The 12,399-nt window shown below is 42.3% G+C and overlaps 2 protein-coding genes across 2 annotated transcripts; both read right to left on the reverse strand.

The window, feature by feature from the left end:
• Positions 1-1,311: 1,311 nt before the first annotated feature.
• On the reverse strand, positions 1,312-1,683 carry LOC121437759 (late cornified envelope protein 1C-like). Its single transcript, XM_041637836.1, has one exon. The coding sequence runs from the start codon at positions 1,681-1,683 to the stop codon at positions 1,312-1,314; it is 372 nt and encodes a 123-aa protein (XP_041493770.1).
• Positions 1,684-11,604: 9,921 nt separating this feature from the next.
• LOC121437760 (late cornified envelope protein 1C-like) lies at positions 11,605-11,988 on the reverse strand. Its single transcript, XM_041637837.1, has one exon. The coding sequence runs from the start codon at positions 11,986-11,988 to the stop codon at positions 11,605-11,607; it is 384 nt and encodes a 127-aa protein (XP_041493771.1).
• Between the last annotated feature and the right edge of the window lie 411 nt (positions 11,989-12,399).

Consider the following 12,399-nt stretch of genomic DNA (forward strand, 5'->3'; position numbering starts at 1 on the left):
GCATAGCTACCTAAACCTGAGCTAAGCAAAGAAAACAACAATAAACATTACAAGTAAACATTACATGGAAAGCTCAGGAGACCTCAACCCTACAAAAAGAACTACAGGCAGCTAAGGAATGCTGAGAGTGGGAGATACAGTCTTCCCTAGGGAAGAACACACCAATAAGTTATTCAATACAAAACAGTAAGCTGTTGTGGGTAACCCTCTGTAGACTGTCAGTATATGTTTCTCTCATTTGTTGATAATAGAAACTGCTTTGGCCTACAGCTATCATAATATAGCTAGATGGAAAGTCCAAACTGAACACAGGGAGAAAGAAGGGCAGAGTTGAGAGACACTCACAGTGGATGAAAAAGCAAGAGGCCAGCAGATAAATAAAAGTTATGGCCATGTGGCAATACAAAGATTAATAGAAATGGATTAATTTAAATGTAAGAGCTAGTTAGTAAGCTGAACTACAGGTCAAAATTCTGTAATTAATGTTAAGCCTATGAGTGATTATTTAGAAGTGTCTAAGGGATGGGGAAGAACAGAGTAACACATTTTACATATGGCTTTCCAACAAGGCACACATATATCCACATAAAGAATGAGAAAGATTTTTACAAAGGGCTTTTAGACACACAAAAATGGAGTCAGACACGATTTATAGTAACTACATTACTTTTCAGATGGACTCTGTTTGCTGGCAGTGACCTTTAAGAGATGGCTTCCAGGTTCCTGCCAGCACGAGGGCTCCTTTGTGAGGTCCTGCTAAGGAACACATGATTAGTGACTGTGGGCTGTCCTCTGCTTGGAGTCAATTAATCCCACTGTTTCCAAGAGTTTGAGTGATGAGTGCGACCCTCCCTGGTACCTCCTCCATGAGATTAGATACACAGAACACCAAGGGGGAGGAGTCAACCACCAGGAGTTAATACCATTCACTATCTGAGCAGTACAGATAGCTAACATAGCAGCTTCAAGATCAACCTCAAGCAATCAAAAACAACACAGATGCACATTAAAAACAGATTAAGACTAATAGACTTTTAAATGGGTCACGGTGTGTTTTAACATTGAGATGGAACCAAGAGGATGCTGAGAAATGAACAAGAGTCTTGTCAGGACTGTCGCAAAGGCTTTTTTTATTTGTAACAAAGAGGAAAAGGGGCACTGTCATTTGGTAAGTAGAATACAGAACCTTTCACAGATGTCAGCATCTCAGAGCAAAGCCCAAGGAGAGAAACCAGAGAGGGAAACAGACCTAAACCAGTATGCTGAACATGGCTTCCTCCTGCAATACTTGGTGAAGTCTTCCTCACCAGCTTAGCAACAACCACCAGACTGCTGGCTACTGCCACAGCTGCTGCCACCGCTGCTACCACAGCATCCACTGCTGCCACCACTGCTACAGCATCCAGAGCTCTGACGATGGCGACGGAGAGATCTGCGGGGCCTGTGGTGGCTCAGGCAGCAGCCACCACCGCCAGAGCTGCAGCAGCCCCCGGAGCTGGAACCACAGCAGCCCCCGGAACTGGAACCACAGCAGCCCCCAGAACCCAGACTGCAGCAGGAAGAGACAGGAGGGCACTTAGGAGGACACTTTGGGGGACACTTTGGGGTCTGGCACTTGGGAGGGCATTTGGGGGCACACTTAGGAGGGGGCTGGCACTGCTGCTGGCTCTGCTGGCAGGACATCTCGGCTTGTGGGTGTTCAGGAGCTGCAAGAGAATCACACACATATCAGACACCAGACACTGTGAACACCTTGCTTCTCCTGGCCCCCAGAAGTGTCACTGGTAGTCATAGAACACCATCTATACTCCCATAATTCTACTATACTATAGCTATCACATCATGTGCATCAGGACTCTAAAACCGCAGAACACATGCAACTGAGATACGCATTGTCACCTGAAACCAGAAGTATTGAATGATACCTAGTGACATTGGAAAATGTGTACTGCTCTTAGTCTCATGGATATGTCAGTATACAAATTATTTCAGAAAAAAGTAATTGTAAGAGCAAAGAGAAATTGTTACTTGAAGGTGATTTTAGTTTATAGTCAGAATTTCAAGACCTTCTAGATTACTGATGGAGAATAACATTCAGTTCCTAAAGGACAAATATTTTTTAAGCCCTGTCAGAGCTGCCAAGGCACTACGAGTCCCTGTTGTGAGTTCAGACTTCCTAGGCATGCAAATCACCACCTGCTCTGGCTAAGGGTGGCAAAGTGTCATCCTGGTGGTGCCCTATTGATCAAAGAAATGTATGAACAGATCCAGAATCAGGGCTCTCTTTCTTTCCCATGCCAAAACAAGACTCTTTGGCTCTTTCCTGATTCAAAATTGAGGGGAAGCCTTTTCTTCACAAAACAACTCCCCCCTAAGCCTGTCCAAATGCTCAGTTCTCTGTGCTCAGCATCTCATCCTGAGGAGGCTGCTATACACTGAAGGCATTTTGCTTTCTCCAGAGCTAGAAGGTCCCAATCATTCCAGTGTCTCTCAGAACTGCCACTACTGTGTGTCCATGTTCCCATTGCCTCAGCCCTCACCATTCACCATGTTTTATGATCTATCGATATGGCCTCTAGGCTGAGAGACCTTTCCCAGTTCCCTGTTCAGCTCTAGTCTGGCAACCCCTCTGGAAAAGTCTCTGCTCTTGGTTCCCATGGACACTTACTAAGATGGCAGGCAGCTCAGGATCTGTGGGTATCTCAGGAGGTGAGTGATGGAAGTGCCCTGTCCCTCAGCCCTTTTATTCTGATCCTGGGCTCTATCTCAGCCTATCAGACAGTGTCAGGAGATGTGTGGCTCTGCCTCATGACACTTAGATGGTAATGTGATTGGTGGTGACTAGATGTTCCTCAACAACTCAACTCCATGGTGCCCAGGAATGCTTTATCTATTAGGACATGGGTTAGGTATGAAGGGAGGAAGTGGATTCCTGGATCCTTCAGTCTGGCATACCCACAGAGTACTTGCCTCGGGAACCAGTCATGCCTCTGGCTTCCTCCTTCACTGCTGGTTCTTTAAGTGATACCTGCAGCTTATAGTACAAGTTGAGCTATTAAACCTTGAAGTTTTTTGGGATGGGGGGTCAGCCTCCATCCACAGAGTTCCCAACTGTGCCTATATGGGTGCAGTGTAGATGCCTACATTATTAAAAGCCTAAATAATGCATCTGATTCAGCACCAAATTATGCTGAGGTGTGGTTCTGAATATATCTGTCCTGTTTCATTTCCCACTTAACTATTACAGGGAAATTTTAAGGAGAATATTTGTTGAATACTATAAAAATGAATGAAACATTGAAACAGTAAAATGTGGCTCACAGAAATAGAGCATCATGGTACACAGTTACAGCAGACAGATGTTCAAATTGCTAAATACAGGGTGCGGACACTGCTCTCTAGAGACAGAAATGGAGAGATGCTCCTCAGTGCAGAATGCACACTGCTCTTGTATAGGCTCTGAGTTTAGTTCCCAACATCTTCACTTGACAGCTCACAGCCCCTGGAAATCCATCTTCAGGGCCTCTAATGCCCTCTTCCTGCCTTCAATTACAAACATAGGCACACACACACATACACACAATCAAAAGTAATATAATCTTTTAAAACCATAATTGAAAGAATATGAAAATGTTCAATAAATGATATATATGGACATGTCCCAAGTTTTTAAAAATTATATGCATTAATTATAAAAAGGCAGTAGTTATTACCAGAGAGAGTGGGTGTCCTTACTTTGCTTATTTCTTTACACTTATCTAACATATAACTTTATATTGAATATTTTTTTTGTTAAAGATTTTTATTTATTATGTATATAGGTTTCTTCCTTCATGTGTCCTGCAGTACAGAAGAAAACACCAGATCTTATTACAGATGGTTGTGAGGCACCATGTGGTTGCTGGGAATTGAACTCAGGACCTTTGGAAGAGCAGGCAGTGCTCTATTCCTCTGAGCCATCTCTCCAGCCTGGATATTTCTTGAATTTACATGTAATCCTGCTTAGGAATATGCTATTTTTGTCTACCACTTCAAAATGTCTGGATACTCTGTAGAACCCAGAATCTCTCTCTAGGAATTGGTGTGCTATTACTGTTGACGTCAGACAGCTCATTAGTATGAACAATATCAGGAGAAGGGTTCTTGCTCACCTATATAAAATACAGAAATATAGTCAGTCTGCTCTTGCATGTTAAACAAAGGGCTAAGGGGCCATATCCTGACTGAAGGAAGAAGGGTTATTTTTAAATAGAATCACTCATTCACAAGAACGTCTTTCTGTGGGCATTAGCTCTCTGTTTTCTCTGTGTGCCTGATTTTCATTTATATTCCACATGTTCATAAACTATGTATAAACACAGTATTTTAATTTTGTTTTTTCAAGATTTAATAGAGATGTTATGTTTCAGCATAGAACAATATGGTTATAAAGAGTCATACTTTAAGATTTACCAAATTAAACGAAATATATCAGTGAGAAAAGGCAAAGATGATATAGACTAAATTTGCCAAGTCCCTTTTCCTTAAATGCTGGTTGACGTGAAAGTACCAAGTCTTATGAATAAATTTCACCTGGGACACATGAGCTCATAGAGCACAAACAAAATGTAATAGAGAAACATGATTATTTATTCATGTGTCGAGAGTTTGTCAGGAGCTGTTTCCTCCTAGGATTATTGCAGGAACCATCACCCTGGGGAGTCTGCAGAGAACCCCACACCCCTAATTGTGTTAGGAATCATTCTATTGACAGAGCCTACCCCACACCCAAATTGGCTGTTAATGGAGAGCTATCTGTTAGCGGAACCAGCCCCACATTCCAAACTATCTAGAGAACTAGGTGTGTCAACTCCTAGTTGTGACTTCCTGGCCTACGTGATCTGACCGAAGGTAACCATCTAGACCACGTGACCAACGTGAACCATGCGGCAAGAGCCCAGGCCCCTGTGCCCACCCCCCAACTCCTTACCCTATATAAGCTGTACCCCATCTCTAATAAATGGAGGCTTTGACAGGAACACCCCCCCGCCCCCTGCTTAGCCTCCTTCTTCTCTCCTATCCCATTATCTTCCAGATAGTACCTCTCGGGGACCCTGGAATAACTGACTGCAGGGTGGGTTACAACCCCTAGACTAAGTAACCTGCCAAGGCAATCAACAAGAGTTTCGTACATAGAGATTGTACCTCTTCACCTTCTGTCATCTATTTTCATGTATCTATAATCTGTCTGCATGTCCACTATCATATTCCTTTCTCAAATACATGCAATATTTACACATATACAAAGTTCTAACTCTATTTTGTTCCCTGAAGCCCCTTGATCTTTCATTGACTGTGTTGCAGCACCAACCCATAGAAGACCCTAACCCTCCAGGGGTAACTGCCACAAATCCAGTAGCAGAGACTTGTTCAGAACTGTATGCCAGTTAACACAAATAGAAACTCATAAGGCATATCTCCTTTACTGCTACTTTACCTGAAGCATTTCACACCTGCTCTCATATTTGTTCTTGGTAGAATGATGTCATTTCTGTTCTTTGGTCATAATTTTCTCTAAATTGTCTGTTACAAAGTTCAGCTGCTATGATAATGCACCTCATTTCAACATTTTTCTTTTTCCTTAATCCATGATGTTTAATGTAGTCTCAATGAATTCCTTAACAACATTTCTTAGGGTTTGTAATTTTCTTATCTTCAGTAGTTGAACACATTCATCCTGTAGCTACTTGGTGATGTTTAATCCTCTCACTGGCATCTTCATTGATGTGTAAACTTAGAAACAGATGCTCCTAACACTTGGCTCATCCCATGGGAACTTGAACTCTGAGGCGGAGTGAGGTATGAGTGTCCACATACCCTTGAGAAGTCTATCACTGTCTCATGTGGTTTGATTTGAGTCTCCTCCTTGGCTCTTCCAAACAGTTTATCAACTGGGAGAGGTCAGGACATGGTCTCTGGTGTCCCAATGGCAATGTCATGTGACTCTCCTTAGTATTCTAGGGTGATGTGCCTGAGATGCCAGCTACTTCAGACTTCTGTTTCTGTGCAAGGCAACACCCAGGCTCTCGGCTTTCTTCCTGTGCACAGGTGTGTATGAGTATTTTCCTAGCTGGAAAAGAACTAGAGTCAGCCTTGTGTGCATTCTCTGGGACTTAGCAATATGAATATTTTGAAAAATACTTGTTGACCTTCTAAGGGTTTCAATTGACAGCCATATTTTCTTTTATGAGGTCATTTTCCTTATCCCTGAATATAAGAAAACATTGAAAACTCTAATCAGAACTAATTCAAATAAAAATGTTCTTTTTTTCTGCACCCCAGAGGTCAGAATCAAGAGAATTAAGTGTTGCTTTGGGGAAGTTTGTTCTTGTATGCCTGTTTAACAATACACATGATGTACCAATCCTCTCAAAGTATAAAGTCTGCAAATCACTTAATTTTAATTAGAATCTTACGTAATACTATTTGAGTGTTTCTAGTTGTGCGCCCATATTTCGATATGGCACAAAAGCCATTAGCTTGGTCTGTGCTGATCATGTAGCTCTGCAGACAAACTGTCTCTGCCTTAACAAAAGCCAGGATGTGCTGCTCCTAGCTTTCTTTTGTTAAAATGTAGATTACCTAAGAAGAGATGTTGACCAAAGCTGATGTCTTAAGAGTTTAGATGTTTGGTGCTTCCTTCCTTTTGTAATTTGGAGGATGTCTTAATGAGATGCTAATTCAGGGCCTCCCTGACTGCCAGATGTGGACTTGACCTGAGCCCAGGAACCTTGTTGCCTAGGCAACAGCCTTTGTGTGTTCCCGCTCAATTTAGTGTGGGTATATAAGATGTTTGGAGAATAAAGGGTGATTCTGGCTTTTTCCGTGATGACGGTGTAAACTGTGTCAGTTTTATTCCTCGCGACTCCGTTCCAGCCGGGTTAGGGAATTTGTGTTGGACTCCGACATCTAGTGTATTCTTTTAATATATTGGTGATATGTAATGAAACCATTCAAAATTCTCTCAATACTTCAGGAAGAATTCTTCAAAACTAACAAAACATATTCTACTTATAATAATGCGTATCCCATCTCTCTCTCACACTCCCTCTGACCATGTGTGTGTGTGCATGTCTGGTGTGTGTTTATGTAATCCAGTTGTAAACTTTGAATAGTCACTTCGATATTCTAAATTCATCAATAGGTCATAAAAGCTAAAAGTAAACCATGAAGTTACAAAGTAAAACTTCACCCTATGTCTAGTTGATTCAACACAGATGGGCAAAACATTACGGTCAACAGATGCAAAGTGTACTTTATTCTCTCGAGTCATGAGAGCTGTCTTAACATTAGATCAAATTTTGACCACAAAAACTTAACAAATATGAAAGGATTAAAATAAATTTTGACTTATCAGACTAGAAACCAAAACTAAAAGTCCCTACATAAGCAATACAGATTAAACAATAAATTCTTCAGTGAATACTGTGTGATAGAAAGATTCAGGAAGAAAAATTTTCAAATTTGAAAAATCAAATTAAAATAAATATGGATACAACACAGGCAATGTATTTTCTTAGGTTTCATTTTTAATTGTAAATCATTCTTTTCATAGAATCTATTCTGATTAGATTCCCGCCTCCTTCAGATACTCCCAGCTACTCCCCACCTCCTAACCCTTCAAAATTTAAGACTTCTTTCTCACTCTTTTCATAAACAAAAAAACAAACAAAAAACAAATAACACAGAATAAACAAGGCAGTAGAGGGGAGGACAGAAGAGGAGGGAAGAGAAACTGTAGTCTGTATATAAACTAAAATTTAAAAAGTCAATTAAAGCCGGGCGGTGGTGGCGCATGCCTTTAATCCCAGCACTCGGGAGGCAGAGGCAGGTGGATCTCTGTGAGTTCGAGGCCAGCCTGGTCTACAAGAGCTAGTGCCAGGACAGGCTCCAAAGCTACAGAGAAACCCTGTCTCGAAAAACTAAAAAAAAAAAAAAAAAAAAAAAAAAAAAAAGTCAATTAAAATAAATAAATTTAAAAATAGGAAAAAAGGAAAAACACTAGAAATTAGAAATACATTATATGTAGACACACTGACATTTGCACAAATGTAAAACATAAGCAAAATACCATTATGCTTTAAAAAAAAAACCCAGCAAAAGCATCGTGAAACAACAATTTCCAAAAACACTACTGAGTTCGTTGTATGGGGCCCAGGGCAGCCTGAACACATATAATTTGGCCCAGGTCAGGCGGAACCCAAGATTGGGTCCTGTCATCAGTACTTGTGAAAAGAGTAAAATGTGGGATCAGGGCAACCTGGCCAAAGATGGGGTCCAAGTTGCAGAGCTGTCGTGGCAGGCATCATGGGGTTCCAGGAAAAGCAGTAAGCCACCACCACCACCCAGGTAGGATCAGCATCTAAAGGTACAGGTGTGCAGAAACAACAGGAGAGGCAGGGGAAAAAGGGAGGGGGTCGTGGCGACCCTTGCCTTTTAACGAGGAATGTGAAGGCTTCTGGGAAATGTGTCCTGCGCTTGCGAGCACTGGTATCCATAGTCCAGGGGAATGCTGGGAGCTGTAGTTCCGCAAAGGAACAACAATAGTTGTTAGCTATCTCCTGCTGGACATGCAACCTGTCCTTAAGTGTGTTGATTGCCTTGGGGTGGGCTACTCAGTCTAGGGGTTGTAACCCACCCTGCAATCAGTTATTCCAGGGTCACGGAGAGGCACTACCTGGAAGACATGGGCTAGGAGACAAGAAGAAGGCCATGCTAAGTTTGTCAAAGCCTCCGTTTATTAGAGACGGGGTACAACTTTTATAGGGTAAAGAGTTGGGGGGTGGGCGCAGGGGCCTGGGCTCTTGCCGCTTGGTTCACGTTGGTCACGTGGTCCGAGTTGGTCACGTAGGCAGGAGGTTGTCTTCGGTCAGGTCACTGTAGGCCAAGAAGTCGCGAGTTGACACACCTAGATCCCTAGATAGTTTGGAATGTGGGGTGGGTTCCGCTAACAGATAGCTCTCCATTAACAGCCAATTTGGGTGTGGGGTAGGCTCTGTCAATAGAACGATTCCTAACACAATTAGGGGTGTGGGGTTCTCTGCAGACTCCCCAGGGTGATGGTTCCTGCAATGATTTTAGGAGGAAATTGGCTCCTGACATAAGTGTGTGTTTTCTATCCAGTGAAATTCATAGGACAAAACCAATTCTTCATTTGCTGGTACCTGAAGCTTGGAAATGGTTCCTAGAACAAGGATGGGGCTCTGTCTTTTAGGGCCAAAGTGTACCCTCCCCGAAAATGGGAGTTCTGATGACATTGCCCTGACTAGGGCTCTGACAAGGTAGAATAATTCTTACTGGATGATCAAAACCAAATCCAGATTTCTTTGGGAATCTGTCCAACATTCTTTGGAAGGCTGATAAAGTACATTTCTGTTTATCAGGAACCTCCTTTAATCTGCCCCCCTACCCAAAGTAGCCTCATGCAAGGGCACCTAGTTCCTGGCCAATCCACACCCACACATGGTCAAATTTCCTTGCTGCTTCACAAAGGTGCTTCTTTTGCTGGCCCTGGTGTTTGCAGAGAATTGTGAAGATTTCCATGACCTTTAAGAGTGAATACTCCGGAAAAGGTAAGAATCAGTAATGAGACAACTCTCAGGATGAGAGAATATACTTGTTGGGGTATTACTACAGAGAAGACAAAAAGAATTGCAAAGTTACCCTAAAATAATGCAATTAACAAAAGGAAAAATGAAATAATCAGCCAGTACTCAAAAGAGAAATGGCTATCAATTTGAAGAAAATATTTGCTATTGTTAGACAACAGGGAATTGGAAATGAGACCTACTGATTCTAGCACATAAAAGTCATCATGGCCACCATCAGGAGAAACAATGGTCTCTAGTGCTGTTGAGGATCTTGGGAAAAAGGAATCTCAATATTAAGAAGAAATAAATTCCCTTAGTATCCAGCTACACTGCTTCTAGGTACACAACCAAAGCCTCAAAGTCTCCAACAGAGACACCTACAGACTGATGGGTGTCACTGCATTATTAGTAACAGCCACCATATAGAACCAGCCTAGATGACCATCAGTGTGGACAAAGAAAATGTGGTGTGCATAATCAATGGAATTGTATTCAGTCCTAATAAAAAGTTAAGTCACTCACAGTTGACTATGTGAGCACAGCCATAGCATTAAGTTAGACTCATCAGACATGGAAGGAAAACTCTTGGACATTTTCTATCATTTATGGAGTTTAGATTAATATACCTGTGTATGTGTACAAATGTGTAATATGCATTAAACTTTTCTAAATTGAAATCTTCTATGAGTTCAATGGTGGTTTCTATAAAATATAATTAATTTTATTGAAATTATGTTCGTCTGCAGTTTCTTTTGCATGTTTTAGGAGTACTATTCTCTTTTATAAATTGATCGAATAGCAAATACAGGTTCTCGCAACATTCACAATGTGTACATTATTACTTTTATGGCATATAACTCTAAATGATATTGGACTTTTCATTTATATAATGAATTTCATTGTGTTTAAATTATGTATAACACTGTGATTTAAATGTTTTAGGACATTTTTAAATGTTATTACACATGTGTACGTAAACTTAAAACAGAAGGCTGAAGGACGAAAGACTGCATCTGGGTGCCGCTTGAGTGTGAAGTGACACTGGGAAAATGACAACAAAGCCTGTTTCCTGCTAAGGATGGGGGAGGGGGCAGAGTTAGAGACCTGAGGGTGTCCACAGTTCAGTGAAACCATTGTCTTAGTGCAACTGCACTGACTTGATCTGAAAACAAATCACAGAAGATGGGGCAGGCACAGGCAAAGATTGCCAAACCATCTACTCATCAGCATTGATCTCCTCAATGTCAAGATTTACGCAGCCACCAGAAGAAGGGAAGGAGGGAGACCATTGCGGTGGTCAGCTGGGCAGAAGTTCCCACACTGCAACTACTCAGCTACAGCAGCAAAATGAAGATATGGAAACAATGTTAATTTCCGTAGGTATGCATCAAAACTTCGTTATAAGGGAAGAAATGCACAGTTGTGAAGAGAAGGGACTGGCTGGTGTGCTCTTTGTCCTCAATTAATCGGAGTATTGATCGTTATCCTTCCAAGAAGTGTCTAACAGTAAAAACTGACCTTCAAGTCCATTGACACTGGGTTTTCCCCGGCTTTTAAAATTGTGAGAAGTGACTGCAATTTCTAAATCCTCATATCAAATTACAAATAAAAACACCATTGTAGTTCTTACAGATACAGTAGAAGAGTTGTTACAAAGTTATAGGAAACACACACGTAATTAAAGAGGTCAGAGGGCAACTCTCTGAGAGTAGAAAAGATGACTAAGGGACAGGATGAGGACGATGCTGAGAAATGAACAAGAGTCTTGTCAGGACTGGTCGCCAAGGCTTTTTTATTTGTAACAAAGCGGCAAAGGGGCATTGTTATCTGGTGAGTGGAATGCAGAACCTTTCACAGATGTCAGCATCTCAGAGCAAAGCACAGGAGAGAAGCCAGAGGAGAGGGAAGCAGACCTGGACCAGTCTGCTAAGCATGGCTTCCTCCTGCAACACTTGGTGAAGTTTTCCTCACCAGCTTAGCAACAACCACCAGACTGTTGGCTACTGCCACAGCTACCACCACCGCTGGTGCCACAGCAGCCATTGCTGCCACCGCTGCTACAGCATCCAGAGCTCTGGTGTCTGCGACGGAGAGATCTGCGGGGCCTGTGGTGGCTCAGGCAGCAGCCACCACCGCCAGAGCTGCAGCAGCCTCCAGAGCTTGAACCACAGCAGCCCCCGGAACTGGAACCACAGCAGCCCCCAGAACCCAGACTGCAGCAGGAAGAGACAGGAGGGCACTTAGGGGGACACTTAGGAGGACACTTTGGGGGGCACTTTGGGGTCTGGCATTTGGGAGGGCACTTGGGGGCACACTTGGGAGGGGGCTGGCACTGCTGCTGGCTCTGCTGGCAGGACATCTTGGCTGGTGGATGCTTAGGAGCTGCAAGAGAATCACACACATGTCAGACACCAGACACTGTGGCCACCTGAAACATTCTGGCTACCTGAATTTTCCCTATAAGCCTCAAAACAACCATTTATGGTCCTTTCTTTTATAATGTACTCACACTGTCACAATATGTTTATAATGAATTCAGAACCACAGAAACCCGTGCAATAAGATACTCATTGTCACCCAGTATCCAGAAGCTCTGAATGATTATCTAGTGACATTGGAAAATGTGTACTGGTCTTAGTCCTCACACGAGTGCCGGTATATGGATTATTTCAGAGAAAAGTAATTGAAAAGCAAAGAGTAATCACTACTTGAAGGCAATTTTAGTATAAAGTCAGCATTTTAAGACCTTCTAGATTACTGATCGGGAAAA

The sequence above is a fragment of the Microtus oregoni genome, unplaced genomic scaffold (assembly GCF_018167655.1).
Source record: "Microtus oregoni isolate MIOR12 unplaced genomic scaffold, Mior012 000054F_ref0000373, whole genome shotgun sequence".
NCBI lineage: Eukaryota > Metazoa > Chordata > Mammalia > Rodentia > Cricetidae > Microtus > Microtus oregoni.

Coding starts and splice junctions, on each gene's coding strand:
- LOC121437760 (XM_041637837.1), bottom strand. CDS start 11,988: ATGTCCTGCCAGCAGAGCCAGCAGCAGTGCCAGCCCCCTCCCAAGTGT.
- LOC121437759 (XM_041637836.1), bottom strand. CDS start 1,683: ATGTCCTGCCAGCAGAGCCAGCAGCAGTGCCAGCCCCCTCCTAAGTGT.